Raw genomic sequence first — 23491 nt, 5'->3', positions numbered from 1 at the left:
CATTTTTAAATTTAGCTTTCCAATAACATCCAGCAAAATGACCTACTTATATTTGGAACCATTTGAATGTCATTTTACTTTCCAACTCTTGAGAGAGAGAGAGAGAGAGAGAGAGAGAGAGAGAGAGAGAGAGAGAGAGAGAGAGAGAGAGAGAGAGAGAGAGGGAAAAAACAACAGAGGTATATTCTAGTCTATTTAAAGCAGCTTTAAAAAGTAAACAAGCCTTAAGGGAAGGTGTTAGATGGATAATTATATAAGATAGACCGCTTCCATTTTCTTCCAGTCGTATTGAATCACATTGCTAAACTGTAATTTGATTGACAAAATACAAGTGGCCTACTTTGCCCCTAATGCTACCACTGACTTGATTTAAGTGCTTGTGAAAATGGAGGCAACTGTCATTCTATAGTTGGGAAATGTGCATCGGTAATTGCATTATTTGCCTGAAAGGAATCGGTTTCACAGCCACGCCCTCGTTTTAAACATGTGAAAGAGCTAAGTGCTTTGGTTCTGCTCATTGCCGTGTTCCTGGAACTCCAATTTACTCAGCTCCATTTTTAAAACTATTTACACTGTATTAAGATTTCAGGTGAAGAACGTGTTGTACTCTACGGCACACAGTAAAGACCTGTTTAGTGTGCCCTGCAGTGTTAGGCTCATGTTACTAAAACTTTGGGCCAGATTAAATCAAAACTTTGACCCATCCGTTGTGAGTACTGATCAAATTTAATATCCTTCTGGGGAGTCAGACCTCAAAAAGGATTCTACACCTGCCATTGGTGGAGAATATAAGCATGTTTTTGGGGAGGAAAAACAGTAGTTAGGGAACTTGTACTCTGCACTTGTACAAGTAAACAACTGTACTACATTAATGATAATTTTTTTATTATATTAAAGTCTTCATTTTTGCTGTGAATTGGGTGATGCAGTTTAAGTGAAAGTTGTGAGCCTGTTCTGGTATCCTTATGCATCAGACATATACTTCCTGAATTAGTTTAGCCCGTTATTCCTTTGCAGTAAGCTTTTATATAGTCATACAACAGACAACTTAATTAGACAGCAATTATGCCAGCTTCCTGAACTCCCTTTACATTACAAAATGCATTAATAAATACATCTCTGTAAGGATTCTCTATCTATATTTAAAATAACTATGGAGAGGAATAATATTTCAGGCTTTCTATGACTATTACCAAGCACAGGAGACAACTGTTCTATCAATGTTGGGATCATTCATCTACTTTATGCGTCTAAGATTGTCAAATGTAACCTCACTCGATAATAACCAAATCTCTGCAGAGTACCAGTCTGACCTATTCTCATGATCTGTAAAATGCTATTTTCAGCAATATAAGACCTCAGGCATGTCTGGTCCCTTACATAGAAGAATATAAATCTTTTAGATCAGATCATTTCTTCCCCAGGAAGGACACAATTAGGATTTATGTCATTGCCAACAAATTGTTATTCTTGGATAGAGCATCTATTACTGCAAAATAAATGTATAATTCTCAGACTTCACATTCAGTGTTTTTCTTTTAAAAGTATTTAAATGTAAAGGTATACCACACACAATTAATACATTAAAACCATAGTTTCAGGCCAAACATAGCTCACAGAGTTTTATTAAGTTCAAAATAATAAACTACCATAATAAACCATAAAGTAATTCTCAAATTAGTAATGGTAAATGGTTTGGTTTTCCCTATATTTCAAATCAGAGCAAATACAGTTCAAGAGTTTAGACAACCCCAGTAGACGTCTGTAGAAGGTAAGTAGAGAAGGCGTGAGATTGGGGTTGTCCTCCTCATGAACTTCAGTTAAAACGCTGTTAAATCCAGCAGTAAGATCTGTAAACACTTCAGTAAAGTGCATATATGGACAGAGAGGGAGAACAAATTTGTTAACCATAGATTTGTATTAATTCAGCTGATGCAATCGTATGTACATTAATATGTCCTGTGGAGTACCCTATGCAGTGTAATTTAAAGTTAATAGAACTACCCCCCCCCCCTTTTTTATGTCAGAAGCACTTTCTCTATTATTTATTAATATAAAATAAATTTGCAGTTATTATCCCAGAGCTGGTAATTTGTTCTAAAGACATCTATGATCTTTAGAGGAAAAGGAACATATTCTATGTTATTTTTAATTATGATATGGACTTCCTGAAAATACACACTGTACTGTTTAATAACAAAAAAAGCTCTTAAGAGATTGCATTTTAAGAAGTGATAATTGGATTGTTTCTGGAGATGTCATTTTTATATGTGAAATGAAGCCTTCACACATTTGCGATTATAAATGGAAGAGTAAAGGATTTCCAAGAGTGTGCTTTACATTTCAAATGAATGCATTATTCTATCTATCTCCGCTGAGGTTTCATATATAGGAAATGATTGATTCCCTTGTTAACACAATGCATTTTAAATGTAGTTAAATTAAGTACTACTTTTTGTGGTGAAGGCTTTTTGTAATGCTGCTTACGTTGCTTTTTTAGGATAATGTGGACCTTGGAGATCTCATGTTTTCGCTGTGTTACCTTCCAACTGCTGGAAGATTAACTATTACTATGATAAAAGCAAGAAATCTGAAAGCCATGGACATTACAGGTGCATCAGGTAAGAAGTCATTATGTAATACACTTATAATAAAGGTTTCCAGTAAAGAATGTGTGTGGCATAAATCAGGGTCTCATATATATATATTAAATTACTTTCCATAACATCTGCAGCAAAGCCACAAAGTGACTAGCTAGGGTGGTGAATAGTTATTGATTATGGAATGGTCTTATTATATAATTAGCTTGTTAGTGACTGTAATCACAGAAAGCACATTTGTTCAATTGAGCACGGGAGATTGCATTTCCAGAGTATACATTCCATTTCTAGACGAGGCTCAGCAATGCTTGCACAGAATATATCACAGTCTATTTGGCAGTGCAGTGGCTTGTTTCATTCTTAAAAGGAATCCATTTTGAACACATAATAGGACTAACTTTGCTCTGGGGATGCCACTGACATATCTTTAGGTGGAAGATCTATGAGTAAGAACTGTGATAAATGGCTGCTGGAATCCACATTTGTCCCTCTATCGCGAATGGCGTCAGAGCTGCCATAGCTTTTGAAGATCATTGGATTATTTACAAGTTTTGCTTTCATTAGTCACAGATATATACAAGCACGCTTACATAGATTTAATCACAGAAGCCTCTGAGCTATATTCAACATGTTTGTCGACTTTTCATTCATTAAAAAAAATACAAGACAACATTGGAGCTTAGAAAGATAGAAGAGCTCAAGTGTAACACACAACATATGTTATTCGTGAAGTATTCTGCACACTTATCTAGTTTGTGTGTGGGAGGCCAGCACGGGGTGTGTATGTTGTGATTAAAGTCCTGGGAACACTGCCACACAGTAAGTTTTGCATAATATTTAATGCAACAGATAAAATCTCATGAGTTCCCAGAATGGAAAGTGTTGCCCGGTATGCCATTTCAGATCGGTGAGGCTTTTTAATCTTAAAACTGGCTACAGTGTGTGTATTATAACTGAACTATTGTTTGAGTCACAGTGGAAAACATACTATGACATTTGAATATTGATAATATATTTATTATTCTCCTTTTGTGAAACTTCTGCAAACAAGAGCATATCAAAGTCAGCATCTACTCTGTAGATTTAAATCATTAACTAATGAGACTACAGTAAGGGAAAAAAGTATTTGATATCCTGATGATTTTGTACGTTTGCCCACTGACAAAGAAATGATCAGTCTATAATTTTAAAGGTAGGTGTATTTTAACAGTGAGAGACAGAATAACAACAAAAAAATCCAGAAAAACGCATTTCAAAAAAGTTGATTTGCATGTTAATGAGGGAAATAAGTATTTGACCCCTTTGATTAAGTACTTGGTGGCAAAACCCTTGTTGGCAATCACAGAGGTCAGACGTTTCTTGTAGTTGGCCACCAGGTTTGCACACATCTCAGGAGGGATTTTGTCCCACTCCTCTTTGCAGATCCTCTCCAAGTCATTAAGGTTTCGAGGCTGACGTTTGGCAACTCAAACCTTCAGCTCCCTCCACAGATTTGCTATGGGATTAAGGTCTGGAGACTGGCTAGGCCACTCCAGGACCTTAATGTGCTTCTTCTTGAGCCACTCCTTTGTTGCCTTGGCTGTGTGTTTTGGGTCATTGTCACGCTGGAATATCCATCCACGACCCATTTTCAATGCCCTGACTGAGGGAAGGAGGTTCTCACCCAAGATTTGACGGTACATGGCCCCGTCCATCGTCCCTTTGATGCGGTGCAGTTGTCCTGTCCCCTTAGCAGAAAAACACCCCCAAAGCATAATGTTTCCACCTCCATGTTTGATGGTGGGGATGGTGTTCTTGGGATCATTCCTCCTCCTCCAAACACGACGAGTTGAGTTGATGCCAAAGAGCTCGATTTTGGTCTCATCTGACCACAACACTTTCACCCAGTTCTCCTCTGAATCATTCAGATGTTCATTGGCAAACTTCAGACGGGCCTGTACGTGTGCTTTCTTGAGCAGGGGGACCTTGCGGGCGCTGCAGGATTTCAGTCCTTCATGGCGTAGTGTGTTACCAATTGTTTTCTTGGTGACTATGGTCCCAGCTGCCTTGAGATCATTAACAAGATCCTCCCATGTAGTTCTGGGCTGATTCCTCACTGTTCTCATGATCATTGAAACTCCACGAGGTGAGATCTTGCATGGAGCCCCAGACCGAGGGAGACTGACAGTCATTTTGTATTTCTTCCATTTGCGAATAATCGCACCAACTGTTGTCACCTTCTCACCAACCTGCTTGGCGATGGTCTTGTAGCCCATTCCAGCCTTGTGTAGGTCTACAATCTTGTCCCTGACATCCTTGGACAGCTCTTTGGTCTTGGCCATGGTGGAGAGTTTGGAATCTGATTGATTGATTGCTTCTGTGGACAGGTGTCTTTTATACAGGTAACGAGCTGAGATTAGGAGCACTCCCTTTAAGAGAGCTCGTTACCTGTATAAAAGACACCTGGGAGCCAGAAATCTTGCTGATTGATAGGGGATCAAATACTTATTTCCCTCATTAACATGCAAATCAATTTATAACTTTTTTGAAATGCGTTTTTCTGGATTTTTTTGTTGTTTTTCTGTCTCTCACTGTTAAAATACACCTACCATTAAAATTATAGACTGATCATTTCTTTGTCAGTGGGCAAACGTACAAAATCAGCAGGGGATCAAATACTTTTTTCCCTCACTGTATTATTCAGGTTCCCCAGCTTTTTATATAGCATTCGAATTTAAACAGAAAGCTCCTTAACATTTTTCACTTCATGCTTCATGTTAGTTGAAACTGATTTATTTTTACAATGTAATACAATATAAAATTAAATACAAAATGTATTAGGCACACATCTTATTTTTGAGTGATTATTTAAACATTGTTAGTATCTTTGCATTTGTGTAATCGTGTATGTGGTGCTAAGAGTTAATCTACCATATACCATATATTTATGTTCTGGGAAAATGTGTTTGTTCTTTTATTTCAGATCCATATGTAAAAGTTTCATTAATGTGTGAAGGACGAAGATTAAAGAAAAGGAAAACATCAACAAAAAGAAACACATTAAACCCCGTCTACAATGAAGCCATAGTCTTTGATGTTCCTCCAGAAAACATTGACCAAATTAGCCTTCTTATAGCTGTAATGGACTACGACCGGTGAGATTCTTCTTAGTAAACATTTATCACTTCCTTTATTATGATATACTACTATTATTTGTGTGTGTATTTTAAGAAAAAAAAAACTTAAAAATAACAAACAAGAAAACATGAGTGATAACAAATATACATTTGCAATTTGCGTTTCCCCTCAGCCATAAAAGGCCATCACTATCAACACACAAACCTTGGAAATGGAAAATAAATGTTTCAAACTAAAGGCTGTTCTAAATTACGTTATATATTTTTGGAATGTATTATTTCTACAGTGATGTGGGATTTGGTGCTATGGTAACTTAATCATGTTAAAGAACAAAACAGAAAAACAAATCACATTGAACATACCGTTCCAAGCATTTACAAAGGTGCTCTTTTCTCTCTTATGTCCTGAACATTAAGTCCAATCTCTGGTATGTACATCAGTCTAACAATAATTGTCCTTCTTTGGAATTCTCCACTAAATAATAGTCATCAGAAGATGTGCTTTAGTCCACAAATGCTTGGGGAGCAAAGATTTACCCTGATTAAATTGTGGAAGCTCATGGCATCCATAAACTGTGCTTGGCTCAAGACTTTATAATTATTGAGTGCTCTGTTTAAGTGCTCTTATCATTTGTTTTTATTAAGCATGCTGTTTGCATAGTTGCCTTCTTGATTTCCTGTTGTTTCTCAGGGAATAATACACCATCTGCTGCACTATGAAAAAATAAATGGAATAAGTATGAAACTGGAGAAAATGATGAAATGGGATATAATCAACTGCTACTTCCTATTATAAGAAAAAATACACTTTTATTTCTATCTATCTATCAATCTATCTATATAGAGGTTAAATAAGCTTTCTAGCCTGGAGCTTAACATTATTCTGTGAAACACTGTAAATTGTTAAACATAACTGCATAGCTGTCAACTTTCCAGTATCTCATGGACTGACTCTTCTCCCGGACAGCTCCTGTTATATAATACACCCCCCCCCCCCCCCCCACAAGTATTTTTCCAGTATTTCAAACAAATTATATTTATATACCATAGAGTATGTTGGTATTTTGGACCCTGGGGTGAAGGAAGGCATGTGTGAAAGTGCAAGTATAAGTTCAATGGATGAATGCAATGAGCAGATTTGTTAGAGGTATTTTACTTTCTTTCCACCCTGCCACTCCCCTTCTGTAAGTCTCTCTTAATCTTGTGTTGCCAGATATGTAATTATCTGCTTAGTTTCCTTAAAGGAAATCTCATTGGAGTATTCATAAGATTGTTTATATGTACAGGAAACTTTAAGAAAAAACTATTCTGTCCCCTTTTCACAGTGTAGGTCACAATGAGGTCATCGGCGTGTGTCGAGTGGGCAGCGATGCCGAGACTCTGGGTCGAGATCACTGGAATGAAATGCTGACATATCCTAGGAAACCTATAGCTCACTGGCATCCCCTGGTTGAGGTACGATATTTACATATTTGTATGGGAGCATATCAAAGTGTGTTTAAAATCGCTGTTCTCCAATTTTCATGTGAAATATTCATTTAGAAAAAAACATTAAAATATATGTATCAAAATTTAGAATTTGCGATTACATGCTGAATTTCATATATCAAGTGCATAGTTATTCCTAAATATAATCTAAAGATGTCTGGATTTATCGATTTGATCAGAATATTTCTAATCAAATGGGGTTTACTTGTTATTTTTTAGTTCTTTCAAAAGTATGTTTTAATAATAAAATGTCTTGGCAGTTGTATAACCTATGTGAAGGGACAGCAATGATTCTGTTTGTATTTGTTTGGAGCTGTTCATGCTTCACCAGTTTGAACTGTTCGTTCAAGGCACAGTGATCCTCAAGATCAGACTACAGTCAAGACAAGGTTCTTTTACATTATCTGCTAAGGCTGATAAAAATGTAATATACACTCACCTAAAGGATTATTAGGAACACCTGTTCAATTTCTCATTAATGCAATTATCTAACCAACCAATCACATGGCAGTTGCTTCAATGCATTTAGGGGTGTGGTCCTGGTCAAGACAATCTCCTGAACTCCAAACTGAATGTCTGAATGGGAAAGAAAGGTGATTTAAGCAATTTTGAGCCTGGCATGGTTGTTGGTGCCAGACGGGCCGGTCTGAGTATTTCACAATCTGCTCAGTTACTGGGATTTTCACGCACAACCATTTCTAGGGTTTACAAAGAATGGTGTGAAAAGGGAAAAACATCCAGTATGCGGCAGTCCTGTGGGCGAAAATGCCTTGTTGATGCTAGAGGTCAGAGGAGAACGGGCCGACTAATTCAAGCTGATAGAAGAGCAACTTTGACTGAAATAACCACTCGTTACAACCGAGGTATGCAGCAAAGCATTTGTGAAGCCACAACACGTACAACCTTGAGGCGGATGGGCTACAACAGCAGAAGACCCCACCGGGTACCACTCATCTCCACTACAAATAGGAAAAAGAGGCTACAATTTGCACAAGCTCACCAAAACTGGACAGTTGAAGACTGGAAAAATGTTGCCTGGTCTGATGAGTCTCGATTTCTGTTGAGACATTCAGATGGTAGAGTCAGAATTTGGCGTAAACAGAATGAGAGCATGGATCCATCATGCCTTGTTACCACTGTGCAGGCTGGTGGTGGTGGTGTAATGGTGTGGGGGATGTTTTCTTGGCACACTTTAGGCCCCTTAGTGCCAATTGGGCATCGTTTAAATGCCACGGCCTACCTGAGCATTGTTTCTGACCATGTCCATCCCTTTATGACCACCATGTACCCATCCTCTGATGGCTACTTCCAGCAGGATAATGCACCATGTCACAAAGGTCGAATCATTTCAAATTGGTTTCTTGAACATGACAATGAGTTCACTGTACTAAACTGGCCCCCACAGTCACCAGATCTCAACCCAATAGAGCATCTTTGGGATGTGGTGGAACGGGAGCTTCGTGCCCTGGATGTGCATCCCACAAATCTCCATCAACTGCAAGATGCTATCCTATCAATATGGGCCAACATTTCTAAAGAATGCTTTCAGCACCTTGTTGAATCAATGCCACGTAGAATTAAGGCAGTTCTGAAGACGAAAGGGGGTCAAACACAGTATTAGTATGGTGTTCCTAATAATCCTTTAGGTGAGTGTATGTCATATGTTAGGGTAAATGGTGGATAGGAATCACAAATGTTTAAGTGCAAAATAAATAGACTGTATCCAAAGAGGTGGGCCCTTTATTCTCCCCTCAGCCCACCCCACACACTGTAAATGGTTTGAAGAGTCTTTACGTACATTATATTCCATTCTTATTTGTATAAATTAATTCTCCAAACCAATCGTTGTCATTGACAGATCTTTAATTTACTAACACAATTTCAAACATTCACCAAACACACACACACACAAGTACTGCCGAGAAGCAGAGTAAGCTGTCTCAGAGTAAACCAGGTCATTTTGTTTTTCCAGTGGGTTGGACAAGCACCAACAGGTGGAAGCCAAGGCGGTTCTTGCAATTCTTTGAAGGCCCCCCCTTCACCATAAAACAACACAAACTAATAGTTGTCATCCCATCAAGGAGAAAGGGAGGACAAGGCAAGGAACAATGGATTTCAAAACCTCATCAGAGAGAAGAATTATGTTGAGAATATTATGTTGAATATTGTGTTCATCTTAAATTTGTACACTGAGAAAAACTTGAACACCAATGTTTTTATGCCTACATGAGTTTCCCTTGCATGGGGACATTTATTCAGTTGCATGTTGAGTGATCATCTATTCTTTCTTTCTTTTTATACTCAGTATGAACCGACAGAAAAATTGTTACAGTTTCTGTGAAGCATTGCAGCTTAAAGTAAGTGTTTTCTACATAGTCCTAGTGTACCTTTTATGACATGTCTGTATCTCACAGTGTTATTAATCATATAAAAAAGTCTCATCTGTATCAACTTTCTTTGAATATAGTGCATGATTTCATTTTGGAGGGTATATTCTCATTTTTGACTATGTTAATGTTTTGAGTTTTGTGGAATTCTATAATATAAACACTAGTAAAATGTACTGTGGTTATTTATTTATAGAACTAGTTTGTAAAATGTTATTGAAAATATTTTTTTCTAAAAAAATTAAAAATAATAAAACATCTCTTTAAACCTATTATTTATTGTTTGTTATTTTATTTTTTTCTCTTGTTGCATCATTGTTAAAGGGAGTTGTAAAGCTTTTCTTTTTGTGTACTCGGGTCAATTTGTCAGGGTCTATTTCTGCAAGAACCTATTAACACAATGGCCACCACAAAGAATCTGCACTTTATAAATCAATATTAAAATAAATACATTTCTGAATCAAAACTATACAACTCAAAACAAATTATATATATATATAATTAAGCACCAATATCAGCCAAATATCTCATAGCAGCAGTGCTTAACAAGTGTTACAGTTATCCACACTATATTATGTTATGGCCAGCTTTAATATAAAAAGCAAAAATATTGACCGTCTCCGCAAAGTGTAACCTGAATTCAGTATCAAGATCAGAGATTACTGTGGAGTGTTTTCAAATGAACGGTGTGAGTGAAAAAATAAATATTCAGAAAAAACAATAGCAGCCCTAAGATCCAAGCTGAAAATGTGATGTTGCAGACATATCAAACAGTTGTGGAAAGTAACAATTTACAATTACTCTCATTCCTGTAATTGAGTAGCTTTTTTGTGTACTTGTACTTTTGTGAGTATTTTTCAAATCTGGTAATTGTACTTTTGCTTAAGTATGTTGTGAGTGAATTATAGTACTTCGCTACTTTTATAAGGCATTTGTTACAGAGTACAAATGTTGTAGGCTGTCATGGAAAAAAAAATTGGTTGATAGACAAGACAAATAGTCCAATAAATGAAGGAAGAATACATTGAAATGTCCAGCATCCCGCCCACAACACTGATGTTACGGTTGGTCAGTCAATTAAAGATTTGAGTCAGTCCTCCAGGCCAGCAGCAGTGAGGTGAGATAACTGGCTAGCTAGCCACCAGTATTAGTCAGTAGGGTGAACATTTTTAATCCAAATCGAAGATCGATCGAATTCAACCATCGAATTTAAAGATGGGGTCGCGATTTATTTATTTATTTGGCTTAAAGGTTATTAATTTGGAGACAAGTGTGTGAAGAAAAATAAGAAATAAAATAAAAAATTTAACTGAATCAAAAAGTTGTAGAATCGTTACAGCCCTATTAGTGAGCAAACATTTGAAGAGCTTTGTGGCAAAACATGATAATAGCCAATCCCACACATAATTCAAGGTATTTCTAGGATATAGTCCTAGAGGGTACCTTTTTTACACAGTATACACAGTTTAACATAAAACGAGTTATATGTCTTGTAATCCCAATGCTAAAAACTTTTTTAAAAACGCGACATTCGACATTCCTGATTTATATCAAAACGCAATATATCAATTTTACCCAAACAGCATCACTCTCATTTTCAAAATAGCACTGATCTCTGAAACGGTGAACGTTCATGCCATCACAATGAATACATCATTCAGTAATGTTGACGAAATATCAGACAATATCAATATAATACAAACCAGTACTTAACAGCAATTTGCTTTATGGAAAGAGATGTTTCTGTAAAATAGTCTCCTGTCCTGACCAGTGATGTCCCCCACCATAAACTAATTATACATTTGTATCAACATCACTTAGTTTTCTAGGCAAGTTTACATTGTGATTTATTTATTTATTTATTTATTTATTTAAATATATGCAACAGGCAACAGCCATTTAGAAATAATAATAATAATACAAACTTTAAAATCAATAGAACAGTTACTTTGTTGTTATACACTCACCTAAAGGATTATTAGGGACACCATACTAATACTGTGTTTGACCCCCTTTCGCCTTCAGAACTGCCTTAATTCTACGTGGCATTGATTCAACAAGGTGCTGAAAGCATTCTTTAGAAATGTTGGCCCATATTGATAGGATAGCATCTTGCAGTTGATGGAGATTTGTGGGATGCACATCCAGGGCACGAAGCTCCCGTTCCACCACATCCCAAAGATGCTCTATTGGGTTGAGATCTGGTGACTGTGGGGGCCAGTTCTGTACAGTGAACTCATTGTCATGTTCAAGAAACCAATTTGAAATGATTCGACCTTTGTGACATGGTGCATTATCCTGCTGGAAGTAGCCATCAGAGGATGGGTACATGGTGGTCATAAAGGGATGGACATGGTCAGAAACAATGCTCAGGTAGGCCGTGGCATTTAAACGATGCCCAATTGGCACTAAGGGGCCTAAAGTGTGCCAAGAAAACATCCCCCACACCATTACACCACCACCACCAGCCTGCACAGTGGTAACAAGGCATGATGGATCCATGTTCTCATTCTGTTTACGCCAAATTCTGACTCTACCATCTGAATGTCTCAACAGAAATCGAGACTCATCAGACCAGGCAACATTTTTCCAGTCTTCAACTGTCCAGTTTTGGTGAGCTTGTGCAAATTGTAGCCTCTTTTTCCTATTTGTAGTGGAGATGAGTGGTACCCGGTGGGGTCTTCTGCTGTTGTAGCCCATCCACCTCAAGGTTGTACGTGTTGTGGCTTCACAAATGCTTTGCTGCATACCTCGGTTGTAACGAGTGGTTATTTCAGTCAAAGTTGCTCTTCTATCAGCTTGAATCAGTCGGCCCATTCTCCTCTGACCTCTAGCATCAACAAGGCATTTTCGCCCACAGGACTGCCGCATACTGGATGTTTTTCCCTTTTCACACCATTCTTTGTAAACCCTAGAAATGGTTGTGCGTGAAAATCCCAGTAACTGAGCAGATTGTGAAATACTCAGACCGGCCCGTCTGGCACCAACAACCATGCCACGCTCAAAATTGCTTAAATCACCTTTCTTTCCCATTCAGACATTCAGTTTGGAGTTCAGGAGATTGTCTTGACCAGGACCACACCCCTAAATGCATTGAAGCAACTGCCATGTGATTGGTTGGTTAGATAATTGCATTAATGAGAAATTGAACAGGTGTTCCTAATAATCCTTTAGGTGAGTGTATATCTGTGCACTCTGGCCATGATTGAGATTTTTGTGCACAGATATGTAACAATAAAGGCCCAGTTGACCTTGATTTTGGATCAAGATGCCAAGAGGAAAGGATCTAAGTGACTGTGAAAGAGGGGTCATTATTGGGGCACAACTGGCAGGAGCTTCAGTCACACAGATGCTCAACTGGCTCGTGTTCTGGACAAGTGGGCGAGTGCGTGTGTGGGACAACAAGAGAACGGTACAGGCCTGACTGCTGGACCCCTACAGTGAGGGGGTCCGGAGGCTCTGTTGTGCTGTGGGGGGCATTTTCCTGGCATGGTTTGGGTCCACTTGTCCCCTTAGAGGGAAGAGGATGACAGGATGACAATGCCCATCCACAGGGCTCGAGGGTCACTGAATGGTGTGATAAGTATGAAAATGATGTGAATCATATGCTATGGCCTTCAGTCACCAGATCTCAACCCAGTTGAACACCTATGGGAGATTCTGGACCGACGTGTTAGATAGCGCTCTCCACCACCATCATCAAAACCGCAAATGAGGGAATATCTTTTGGAAGAATGGTGTTCATCCCTCCAGTTGAGTCCAGAGACTCCAGAATCTGTGCCAAGAGCAGTGAAGCTGTTCTGGGGCTCGTGGTGCCCAACACCTCACTGAGACAGTTTATGTGGGTTTTTCCTTTAATTTGTCACCCGTCTGTAATTTGATTGAAACACAAACAACTAACATCTGGTATCTGTAAAAATTTATTCTGTATTAAATGAAGGAGAAAAATAAAAACAGAAATGCACTGCACTTAAAATAGCTTTGTAAATATTGTAAATTGCATTAACAGCAAATTTATTCGAATTTGTATTCAGGATCATGGGAGCAGGTGTATATCACATTTGTCGGGAAGAGCTATCCATCAAGAAAAAATAAAACAAAGTGAACTGGAGTCTACAGTACACATTGATAAAGCCGTACAGAGAGGTATTACATTAAAATTATTAATTGCAGAAAAATAAAATATATATATATATATATCAGTACTGCAGGAAGAAGGCCTCCCCAAGATGTTTCTACTTGTTTTGATCAGCAGTGTCTCTTTTCCAGGTCACACCAGCATAGCTTCTTATTTAATCTTTTTATCTTTTATGTGGTCGTCTTCTAGGTATTTTTACATCTCTTGGCATCCATTCTTTAGCGTCTTTTGTCTATCTCTGGTCTATTCTTCTTACAATGTGTCTGGCCCAATGCCATTTTCATTTCTCACTCTTTCAATGTATTCACATGTTTTTTGTTCTCATATCCATTTTTTTTTGTTTTCCAGTCTCTTCCTGCTATTCCAAGCATGCTTCTTCCCATGGTTCTTTGTGTTGTTTCCCATTTCTTTATCTATATATTGTGCTCTTGTGTGACTACCTTATAGAAAATGTTCAAAGAATACACAGTATGGCTCTGCTTTGCACTTCAGAAGGATCATGCTGTTTAATAATTTATATTCCCAAACAGTAATTACAGCTACCCAAGGGGCCTGCTAGGAGATGTAATTACTGAAAGTACAGCCTATGTACATTTCAGGCAGGCACTCAACCACCAATTAAATCATTACTATCTAATCTTATGCAGGTGCATTCCAACACCATAATGCCCAAGCCAAAATGTATTTTTGTGACTTTTGTGAAAAGAAACAAGAACAGACTTCAGACATGCCGCTGCTCATTAACACCTATGGTAAAAGTAAACAGCAAGGCAGCGCAATCATTTGCATAATACTTCATATTGAGAACATATGGTAGCCATGACCCACATTTCTATCCTCCTTCAACTAATTCATATAGAACGGTAAATGTCAGTCAGCATACATACTGATAAAAACTGTGTGCGTGTGTGTGGTGTGTGGGGTGGGGGTCCAACTGAATATTCAGCAGGAATTAAAAAGTGTGTTGGGTACAGTTACTGCCTATTAAATTATCACAAGGATACACATTCTGCTCCCTGTTATCTGCCCTTTGAAGTCTTGATATTACTGGCCTTTGTCTTACAGTGTTAGAGGAATAGAAGAGTGTGGAAGCGTAGTCCCAGTGATATGGTGTTTACTATGTGTGTGTTCAGTTTGTATGATGCACATCCCACAATCAATAAACTTAGACTAAGGTGATCCTTGTGACTCAAATGTGGGCTATTTCACTGCCTCATGGATTACTGAATCTCCGGTGAGCTTTTAAGTAGCTTCACTCTTTTCTGTGACAGCTGGCTTTGGTTGATGTGGAATTTAACCTACTAGTATGGAACCTCATATGTCTTTATTAATACTAATGTTATTAGCTTATCTCCTACAGATTCAGTTTAATAGCCATTTTGACTCCACTGTAGCCCACATCACTGCCCATTTGTGGCCTTTTTATAAACTCAGTGTCATCTTTTGATTGTCCCAGCTGCATAGGTGTTATGTCATTGTATAATACAAAGCAGAGTTTTGGATCTTGTGCATCCTGTGGATTGTTGGGTAATTTGTATGTTGAGAATCCCAAATCGAAATCATGCAACCTATCAAACACCATTTTATTGGTTCGGACTATGTGCAAGTGCTTCAGTACATCAGTTATTCAATGTTTGTGTATAAACAACAGCTGTACCGAACAGAGTGCAATGGACATATGAGTTATTATCTGGATAGCACACTAATCATTCACAGACTTTTTTCTGCCCACGCTGAAGCTGGCTCTAGTAAATCATGTTTATTGCATTCACAGATGTTTTCATAAATAAAATAGGTGACAATTTTCAATGACTTGTATTACAGTACCAGGCAGCTGACCTGACAGGGCTCATTAGATGCACTAAGTTTATCTCTCATTTCTGAAACAGGCATGATAAGGTAGCAGATGAATTACTTTGAATATTGGTAATATCTCAACGGTAATAACTTTAAACAACTCAAAGCCATCCGAGGTTTTGTACCCAGGCACAACAAAATGAACTGCCTTGGCTACTTGAAACTTTAACATTGCAGAGTGTAGCACTGATTTTTATCCACTGGGATACAACATGCATTTAAAATTAATAATTAACAATTTATATAATAATCAGGCTTCTGAGAATCCCATATGGCTATTACACCTGTCACAAATGGGCAGTTTTAAACAAACACTTGGATTATTCATATACAGACTTTTTTCCTGGACTAAATCACTTGGGTCCCCCTGGTATTTCATCCATGAACACCACAATGGAGCTGTTGTCTCTTGGTAATCAAGCTAATTACTTGTATTGTCCTCACTCTATTCTTTCAAATTAAAATTAGCTCAGATGAGCAAGGTTTGCTAACGGGGGACTTAACCGGTTATCTGGATTTTTTTTTTAAATCAAATTACAGAGAAATTAATGGCAAACAGTATGAATATTTGGAACCATTTGTCTCTAAAACAAAACAAACATGCAAAATGATCATATTTCATATAATCTAACATGTCAAATTTAGAGGTATAATTCAATACAGTTATATATATGATGTTTGTTTGCTGTATACAGCAAACAAACATCATCTACCCACAATTAGAAGAATAGCTGAATTTGTTTTATCATTTATCATTTTATCATGTTTAGTCATTGATAAATACCTCAAATGTCTTGCTCCCTAAATACATGACTTCCTTCCCTAGTCCTTTAATTATTGATGTATGAAACACTCTGTGTTGCATGCTCCTTCGACGGTTGCTAATAACTCCAGTCACACTTGTCTGGTTAAACACATTAATCTACCGCCCTTGTCGTAATAGATCAGCAGCATTTCTACCATGTTACTGTTCATTGGGGGGGGGGCTGCACGATGCTTTTGACTAAATGGGTAACAGTCCAATGAGGGGGAAAGAACTCCTGAGGCCATACCATTCATATATCAGCAGTCATGATATTTCAACCAAGTGGACGATAAGAAAATGGTAATTATCAAACCATCATACAACACTTATTTTACAGTATAATGAATGATAGTCACTTAACCCACAATTTGTGTCATGTGGGGACTGTGAAAAATAGCTTTTAGCAGGAAACTAGTTATATCAGCATACAATTATGGTAATATTACCATAGACATGTATCTTAGAAAAATGCATGAATATTGTTCGTGGATCAGATTGCATTGGTTTTTTTTTTATAATTTATTTAATTGCAAATCTTTTCAGGTGCTAGTACATGAGAGGTTTCCGTTTTTAAAGTCAAGATTTGATTATTTGATCTTTTCTAACATAAGTTATAAATCACCAGCATACTGTAAATGTCTTTTTTCACATAGAAGTGTAACCGGAACAATGAAAGAGGTGTTATACTGCTAAAAATCACGAAAACACTTTAAATAACTGTTGCTGTAATATATACAATATTTGTAGCAGATTTGTATTGCAGCCAGCTAAATGCATAAGAATAAATAATTTAGTGAATGAGCCGTTTAAAGAAAAAACTAGCTCAGATATTACAGCCACTGAAATGCAAGAAACCGTGCTAGTACTGTCTTAGAGCAGGGTAAAGACAATATGAATGGGTTTCCTTCACTTTTCAGTTTATTCTTCTCCATCTCAGATGTAAATAACTTGTATTGCCTGCCATTAATGCATCTATTTCCTGAGCAAGAGTATTTTAAACAAGTCATCTCCCTAGTAGGTGACCCTAAGAAAGATGTGAGGAATAAAATAAATTGAGCATTAATTATTGCCCCATGAGGTTGTATCATGCTGTATATTATCCTCATTATCTACTGTACTGCATTGAGATGCTTAAGGAAACTGGAAAGTGTGCAACAAAGCGGCTCCCAATTTATTTTAAAGTGTGTCAAGAGGGAAGAATAAAGTCATGACAGACTATGGAATGTGATTTTTATTCTCCTCTTAGCGAGCTCTGTAGTGTGAGCATCACTGATCACTCAATCCAGTGAACACCTTTACTTCATTAACCAGTTATAATTAATATAGCAACAAATGAAATAAAATATCATCCACATTTTTACTATGATTTCACCACATTGTTACCATATTTTACCATGGTGTTACCATGTTAAAAATTTTACTATGTTTTTACTATATTGTTAGCATGATTTTACCACATTTATATAATGTTTTTACCATGGGACACAACACTACACTTAATCATATATTACCCTATTTTTACCATAGTAAACTATACTTTACCATGTGTTGAACACTACACCTTATTGTATTTTTTTACCACAGTACACCACACTACAATGTACTCTTGTAGGGGACAAAAAGTGTCACAGCTTCATATCTGACCCATGGTCCCTTGTGACACTCACACTCTTAATCTGCCTTCTGCCACACTCTGTCATTTCATTATTGGGCTCGTATTTGCATATTATAAAGGGTTTATGGTGTGAAAACAACGTAATTGCCCTTGGGGGTATTTCCATTGTATGATCGATAATAATAATAATACGTACATACTATAATGAAAATTAACAGAACTGCTATTGTACTACAAGCTACTAACCTACTTAACTTTAGATACTATTCTGTAGCAAAATACGTCTAACCTAAATTATACAGTACTACTACTACTACTACTTTGCAAACTTTCACTGATATTGCCCTGCATACTACCATAAAATACATATATCATGCTAAAAGTACTGTCACATGCACATAAATTCTAGTTATTATTATTATTATTATTATTATTATTATTATTATTATTATTATTATTATTATCAGTACTAGAAGTAGTACAGAGGTTGTTTACATACAGTATTTGTATTTTGTAAATTTAAAACAAAATCCATTATCTGTCTACAGATTGCTTAATAAGCAGTACTGCAGAAGACAGAAAGGGTCACATAGGTCTGCACAGGTAACAATTGCCTCTCGCTGCCTCTTCTGTTGTAAATAGCAGCATTATGTTCTCAAAGGATCCTCTGCCATCTCCTTCTCCTGCTGTTTAATTGCATTAAGGTTCAGAAAGCTTGCACATCGAGAGATGTTTTAGATGATGCTCGAAAAGGGCTCTCTGCTCCATCCCTGCTGTTTGTTGCCTCTGGTAAATGTCTATTGTGAACATATGCTCGAAAATAAATAAATATTCTGCAATGTTAAAGAGATTTGTTTACTAGAATATTAAAGGAGCCGTGTTTATGTCATTCATACTCGTAGCTTTTCCAAATCTAATTCAGTCCTGAACTTTTGCTTCTCCTGCATTGTGCTTGAATACCAGACATGGCCAAGTGCTCCCTGCTTTAGAAATGGGAGGTCTTTGTAGATCCTATTCTAATAAAGTGCTTCTGCTTTTAAAACAAATAGATCTTAGCAATGCATGTAAACTTGAGCTCTGAACAAAAATGGGTGTCAGGCAGCTGCAAAAGATTTAAATCATAAACATAACAATATTGGAAATTGAGGCACAAGAACATGTGATTTAAATAGGCCAGTGCGTTGAAACCTCACTTCTAACATAACATGTCATCAAAAACGTTTTAGTATGGGAAAAACATTTAAGCAGATTCAGAGTACAGAAAAGTTGGAAAAACCCAGCAGGTGTTACTTTCTAAGACTCTTCTATGGCAATGTGAGAATGAACACAGATATTTCTATTTGGGTAACAATGACGTCTACTAGAGTACATGGGGAAATTAAGTCGTCATATATAATTGTTCCCATACTTTTTTATTTCTGCTGTGTTTAGGTTAATTAAAAAATAAGTTGTCCTTTGTTCAAAATTGTATGCATTTTTCTCTTACAACTGTAAAACCTGTTCTCTCATTCATCTTTTTCGTTTTTTGGGAAAGGGGGGTTTCAGCAGTCTGAAATAGTATTACATCTAATGAGTCAATTAGGTCTGCTACTCCGGGCAAATTGCAGTGTGTAAGCAGACAGATTAAAGTCAAACAAAAAATCTGTTGAACATCTCGCTGATTAATTAAAACACAAACGGAGACTGAGCAGTTTTTGACAGAATCATTGCTAGCAAGCTTTAGTGCCAGTTTAGGCCACTGTTTGACTGCAAAGCGATGGCATATACTCAATAGCAGCTCATCAAACAAAATAATAATATCTGAATATTGTTTTCCCTGATCATGCATGTTTTGCTATGCATTGTCAAGGGAAGCATATGATACAAATTAGGCAGGCAAGCCTGTGCCTCGGCCAAATATCACCCCAAAACAAGAAATGGAGACTGGGAAATTATGTTAGCCCTACAGATCTTTTATGACAATATTGAAAAACTAAAAATGATGGCTTTTTGGATGGGATGGATTTATTTATAGTGTTTCAAGGTGATACCCAATTATATCAGCCCAGTTAACAAATAGCAAAATTATTTATGTTTCAGCTTTAGAAACAACCCCTTGTAGGGTAACACACTATCAAAGCTCATTTCTATAATAATTTTACTGTCAACCTGAATACATGTGCCCAAGAGAAATAAAAAGAGGACCAGCAAAGCAAGAGTCCTTACAGAACAAGTTTTGGGTTTTTGACAAATACAGAGCTGTGCAATCATGTTTCTAGTGCTGTTCAAGTAACCTACCCATCTTTTTTTTACCTCTTTTCATTACCATTCGGACGTTCTCAGACTTCCATGCTATAATTGCAGTACACTGAGTTTCAAGATGGCAGCTTCCATTCAGCGCACGGGTTAGGGATGTCCACAAGACTGCTCCATGTCTGATGTCAGTCGCAGCTGCAAGAGAAATGCATTTTCCAGCCCCAGGGATATCTGCATCAGGTGCAAGTGACGTCAGCTAGACAGCAACCTCCAGATTGTACCCCTGCGGTGCCACACTGACATCCTGAAAGTAATGCCATTAGACTTAAGTTTAAAAACCTGTCAGGATGTGAATAACAGATAGAACAATGGCAATTGTCTAAACAAAGTGGTGATGTACACTGATATATTTATAAGAACCATGCTCTTTAAGTCAGACAAGAATATGTGTAACCGATAGAGACAAAACCACTGCTTCATCCAACTTCTTAAATTAATCCAAAGTATTGTCTGATAGAAAGCACTTTTCATGCTGTCAGCCGCTATAAATCACAAGAGTACTGCTCTGTTGTCCTAGCCTTCTGATATCATTACAAGAACAGCCATATCTGAGAGGGCACTCCAAAGGTGATGTGCATCAACCTAAACAGCATAATCTCCCCGGGGACTCCCTCAACATGTTTAGAGTGCCTTATGGGGGGAAAGTTTTACTAATGACTGGAAGGGAAATTTACATAGAACAATCATTAGGCGGAGGGGAATCTAATGCACCTAGACAAGCAATGCATTGTAGCCTGCCTTTGTCAAGAGACACGGGTTAACCATGGGGAAAAGTCAAGTAGAAATTTTCTGCTGAATTAGTCAGTATTCGAGAATATTAACAGCATGAAATGTTACCCTTACTAAAATAAGAAAATAAGAAACAGATAAACAAACAAACCAATCAATAAATCAATAAATAAAGACACAAAGAATAGTCAACTCACTACATAATGAGAACCTGTAAACCAAATCAGTCACTTTTTCACTAAGCACATATTTTTTCTTCTGTTCAGGGAGTCAGTTTTGCTATGGCTAGTCTCTGTCATATATATCTAATAATAAGTAATTAATAATAATAATAATAATAATAATAATAATAATAATAATAATAATAGCTTTTGATATTTGTAAATGCACTCCATTATTTCTGGAAGAAATACACATCTATTTTTATGCTATCTGTGCTTTAGCCTTTTTTATTTTATCCCAGAGCCCCCACATCCCTCCCCCTCAGTTACTTGGAAGGTGAAAATATGTTTAGAAAAAGCCAGAGCTAGGAAAAAGAATAAGAAAAAACTTGCTGAGTTGAAAACTATTTTCACCTGTGATAAATATACATCCAGTGTATAAATTCAACCTCTTTTATATACAATTTTAAATGACGCCATAAACAAAGATGCGGAGTCAATAAAGTTTGCTGTAACCCACAAGATAATTGTTCTTTGTTATCCTCCATGTTAAGGGGCGACAGGACTGTCAGGAATATTTTTTGCATACTTATAATAAGCGTTTAAATTAGGTTATCTTGAAGCTGCTCTGAAGCATTAATGAGGAATGAAAAGAAATTGGAATCTCTGTAGTTTTTTTACTTTGAATCAAAAGCATCAATTCTCTGGCCCACTGATGTGGAACATAAACTTCAAAGAAGGGACAAGAGAACTTAAAGAGCAATATAATGACATAGTACCTATCCTCTCAGCCCTTCAAACGGCAATCTGCATCTTCTCCGAACTCAGAAACGATTCCTAAATCTTTGTGATTATGTGCATTACATGCATGAGGTATTCAAGCCACAGAGCCTATTACTCTGTAGTATTACATAATCAATTATTTCATTAGATCCAGAGTTGTTGAATCAGTAAATTCTCATTAGTATTTATTAAATACTATTTTTATGGTTAGTACTAAAATGAATCCCAAAGATAAAACATACGTTTCTTTTTTTTTTTGCCTTGGAAACAGTGAGATACACCTGGACGGCAGAAAACTGATATATGCAATCAATAGCATATATTGTCAGTGAATTAATTAATTGCATTCTTGATCCAGGTTTTAACTGCTATATTTATGTGGAATACTGTGATTTCTTTAACAACTTCACGGAACTACAGCTTACAATACAGAGTAACACTAGTCCTATACATTCAAACAACAGTATATATAATTGAATGACCTCAGCCACCAAATAATAACGTTCAGTGTATCATGGCATTCAGCAGTCTTTCTTTCCCAGGTGAAATATGAGGGCCATAGGCAGATAGCTCAACGCTTGGATGAGCTCACTTTGACATGGTTTGATTTGACCAAAGCCGGGTTTAGTCAATTGATCTCATAGTGTGAATGTGCTTCTGAATAAAACGCAAAAAACGGAAAGGCCAGTTGGTATCCAGAGACCTTTACAGAGATGTGAAACAAGCACTTTCAAGTCATTTATGCAACACTTATCTGGTTCGTATTAATTAAAAGCATATTTCAAAGGATTCCAGCTGCTATTCATGGGATTCTGTCCTGAAATTATATCCTGAATATTTTCCACTATCAGCTGTGGTCTTATCCTTAGTATTCCCATCTTCTCTATTAACTGTTTCTATAAACATACATTTTAACTAAAATGTGACTGGTAGGCAAAACGGAACTTAAATGCTGAATAAGATGCCAAAGCTTAGAATATCAGTATACTTGAATTTCCAACTGAAATATTAATTTGACCCAGTAAAATTATAATCAAAAGCATACTGGGGGCTTCATGCGCATAATTTAACTCTCTGCATCTGGGAAGCAGAGTAAGACAACAAGACTCATATGAAGTGACAAAACAGCAACCTTCACCTTCAGGGAATAATAAAATAAATTAATTATTTATATATATGAATGCAAAAAGTGTACTCCTTTTTGTTCTTAGTAAAGCTGAATCATCTGTCATACATCTGTAATTAAAAGGCAAAGACTTACCCATCAGAATTTATTTGGCATTGATCTATTTTGGCGTTTTGATTTTTTTTTTAATGTGACTAAGATTTTGGCATGCTCATACCATTCCTCCAGACACACATGCATAATGAAAAATCTGGAGAAATATGATTTTCTGAATCTACATGACACTTGCAGTTAATTTAAAATTTCAAGCCTAAGATACGTGATTCAATGTTCCCAAACAAAGAAACATTGTTCACTCTGTAAGAGAAAAAACACATCTGTGAGTCATCGT

General features: G+C 36.9%; 1 protein-coding gene across 1 annotated transcript in view; it reads left to right on the top strand.

Annotated features, from left to right (window-relative positions):
• Positions 1–9791, top strand: part of syt9b (synaptotagmin IXb) — a 33161-nt gene extending 23370 nt beyond the window's left edge. The window contains exons 4-7 of the mRNA XM_066700476.1: positions 2501–2621; positions 5563–5734; positions 7042–7171; positions 9177–9791. Coding sequence (XP_066556573.1) covers positions 2501–2621; positions 5563–5734; positions 7042–7171; positions 9177–9251 — 498 coding nt within the window. The 3' untranslated portion in view covers positions 9252–9791. The remainder of the gene's footprint in view (positions 1–2500; positions 2622–5562; positions 5735–7041; positions 7172–9176) is intronic.
• The last annotated feature ends 13700 nt before the right edge of the window (positions 9792–23491 follow it).

Source organism: Amia ocellicauda, chromosome 4 (assembly GCF_036373705.1).
Source record: "Amia ocellicauda isolate fAmiCal2 chromosome 4, fAmiCal2.hap1, whole genome shotgun sequence".
In the NCBI taxonomy this organism is placed as follows: Eukaryota; Metazoa; Chordata; class Actinopteri; order Amiiformes; family Amiidae; genus Amia; species Amia ocellicauda.
The sequence above is the reverse complement of the archived record's forward strand: the minus strand, read 5'-3'. Positions and strand labels throughout refer to the sequence as shown.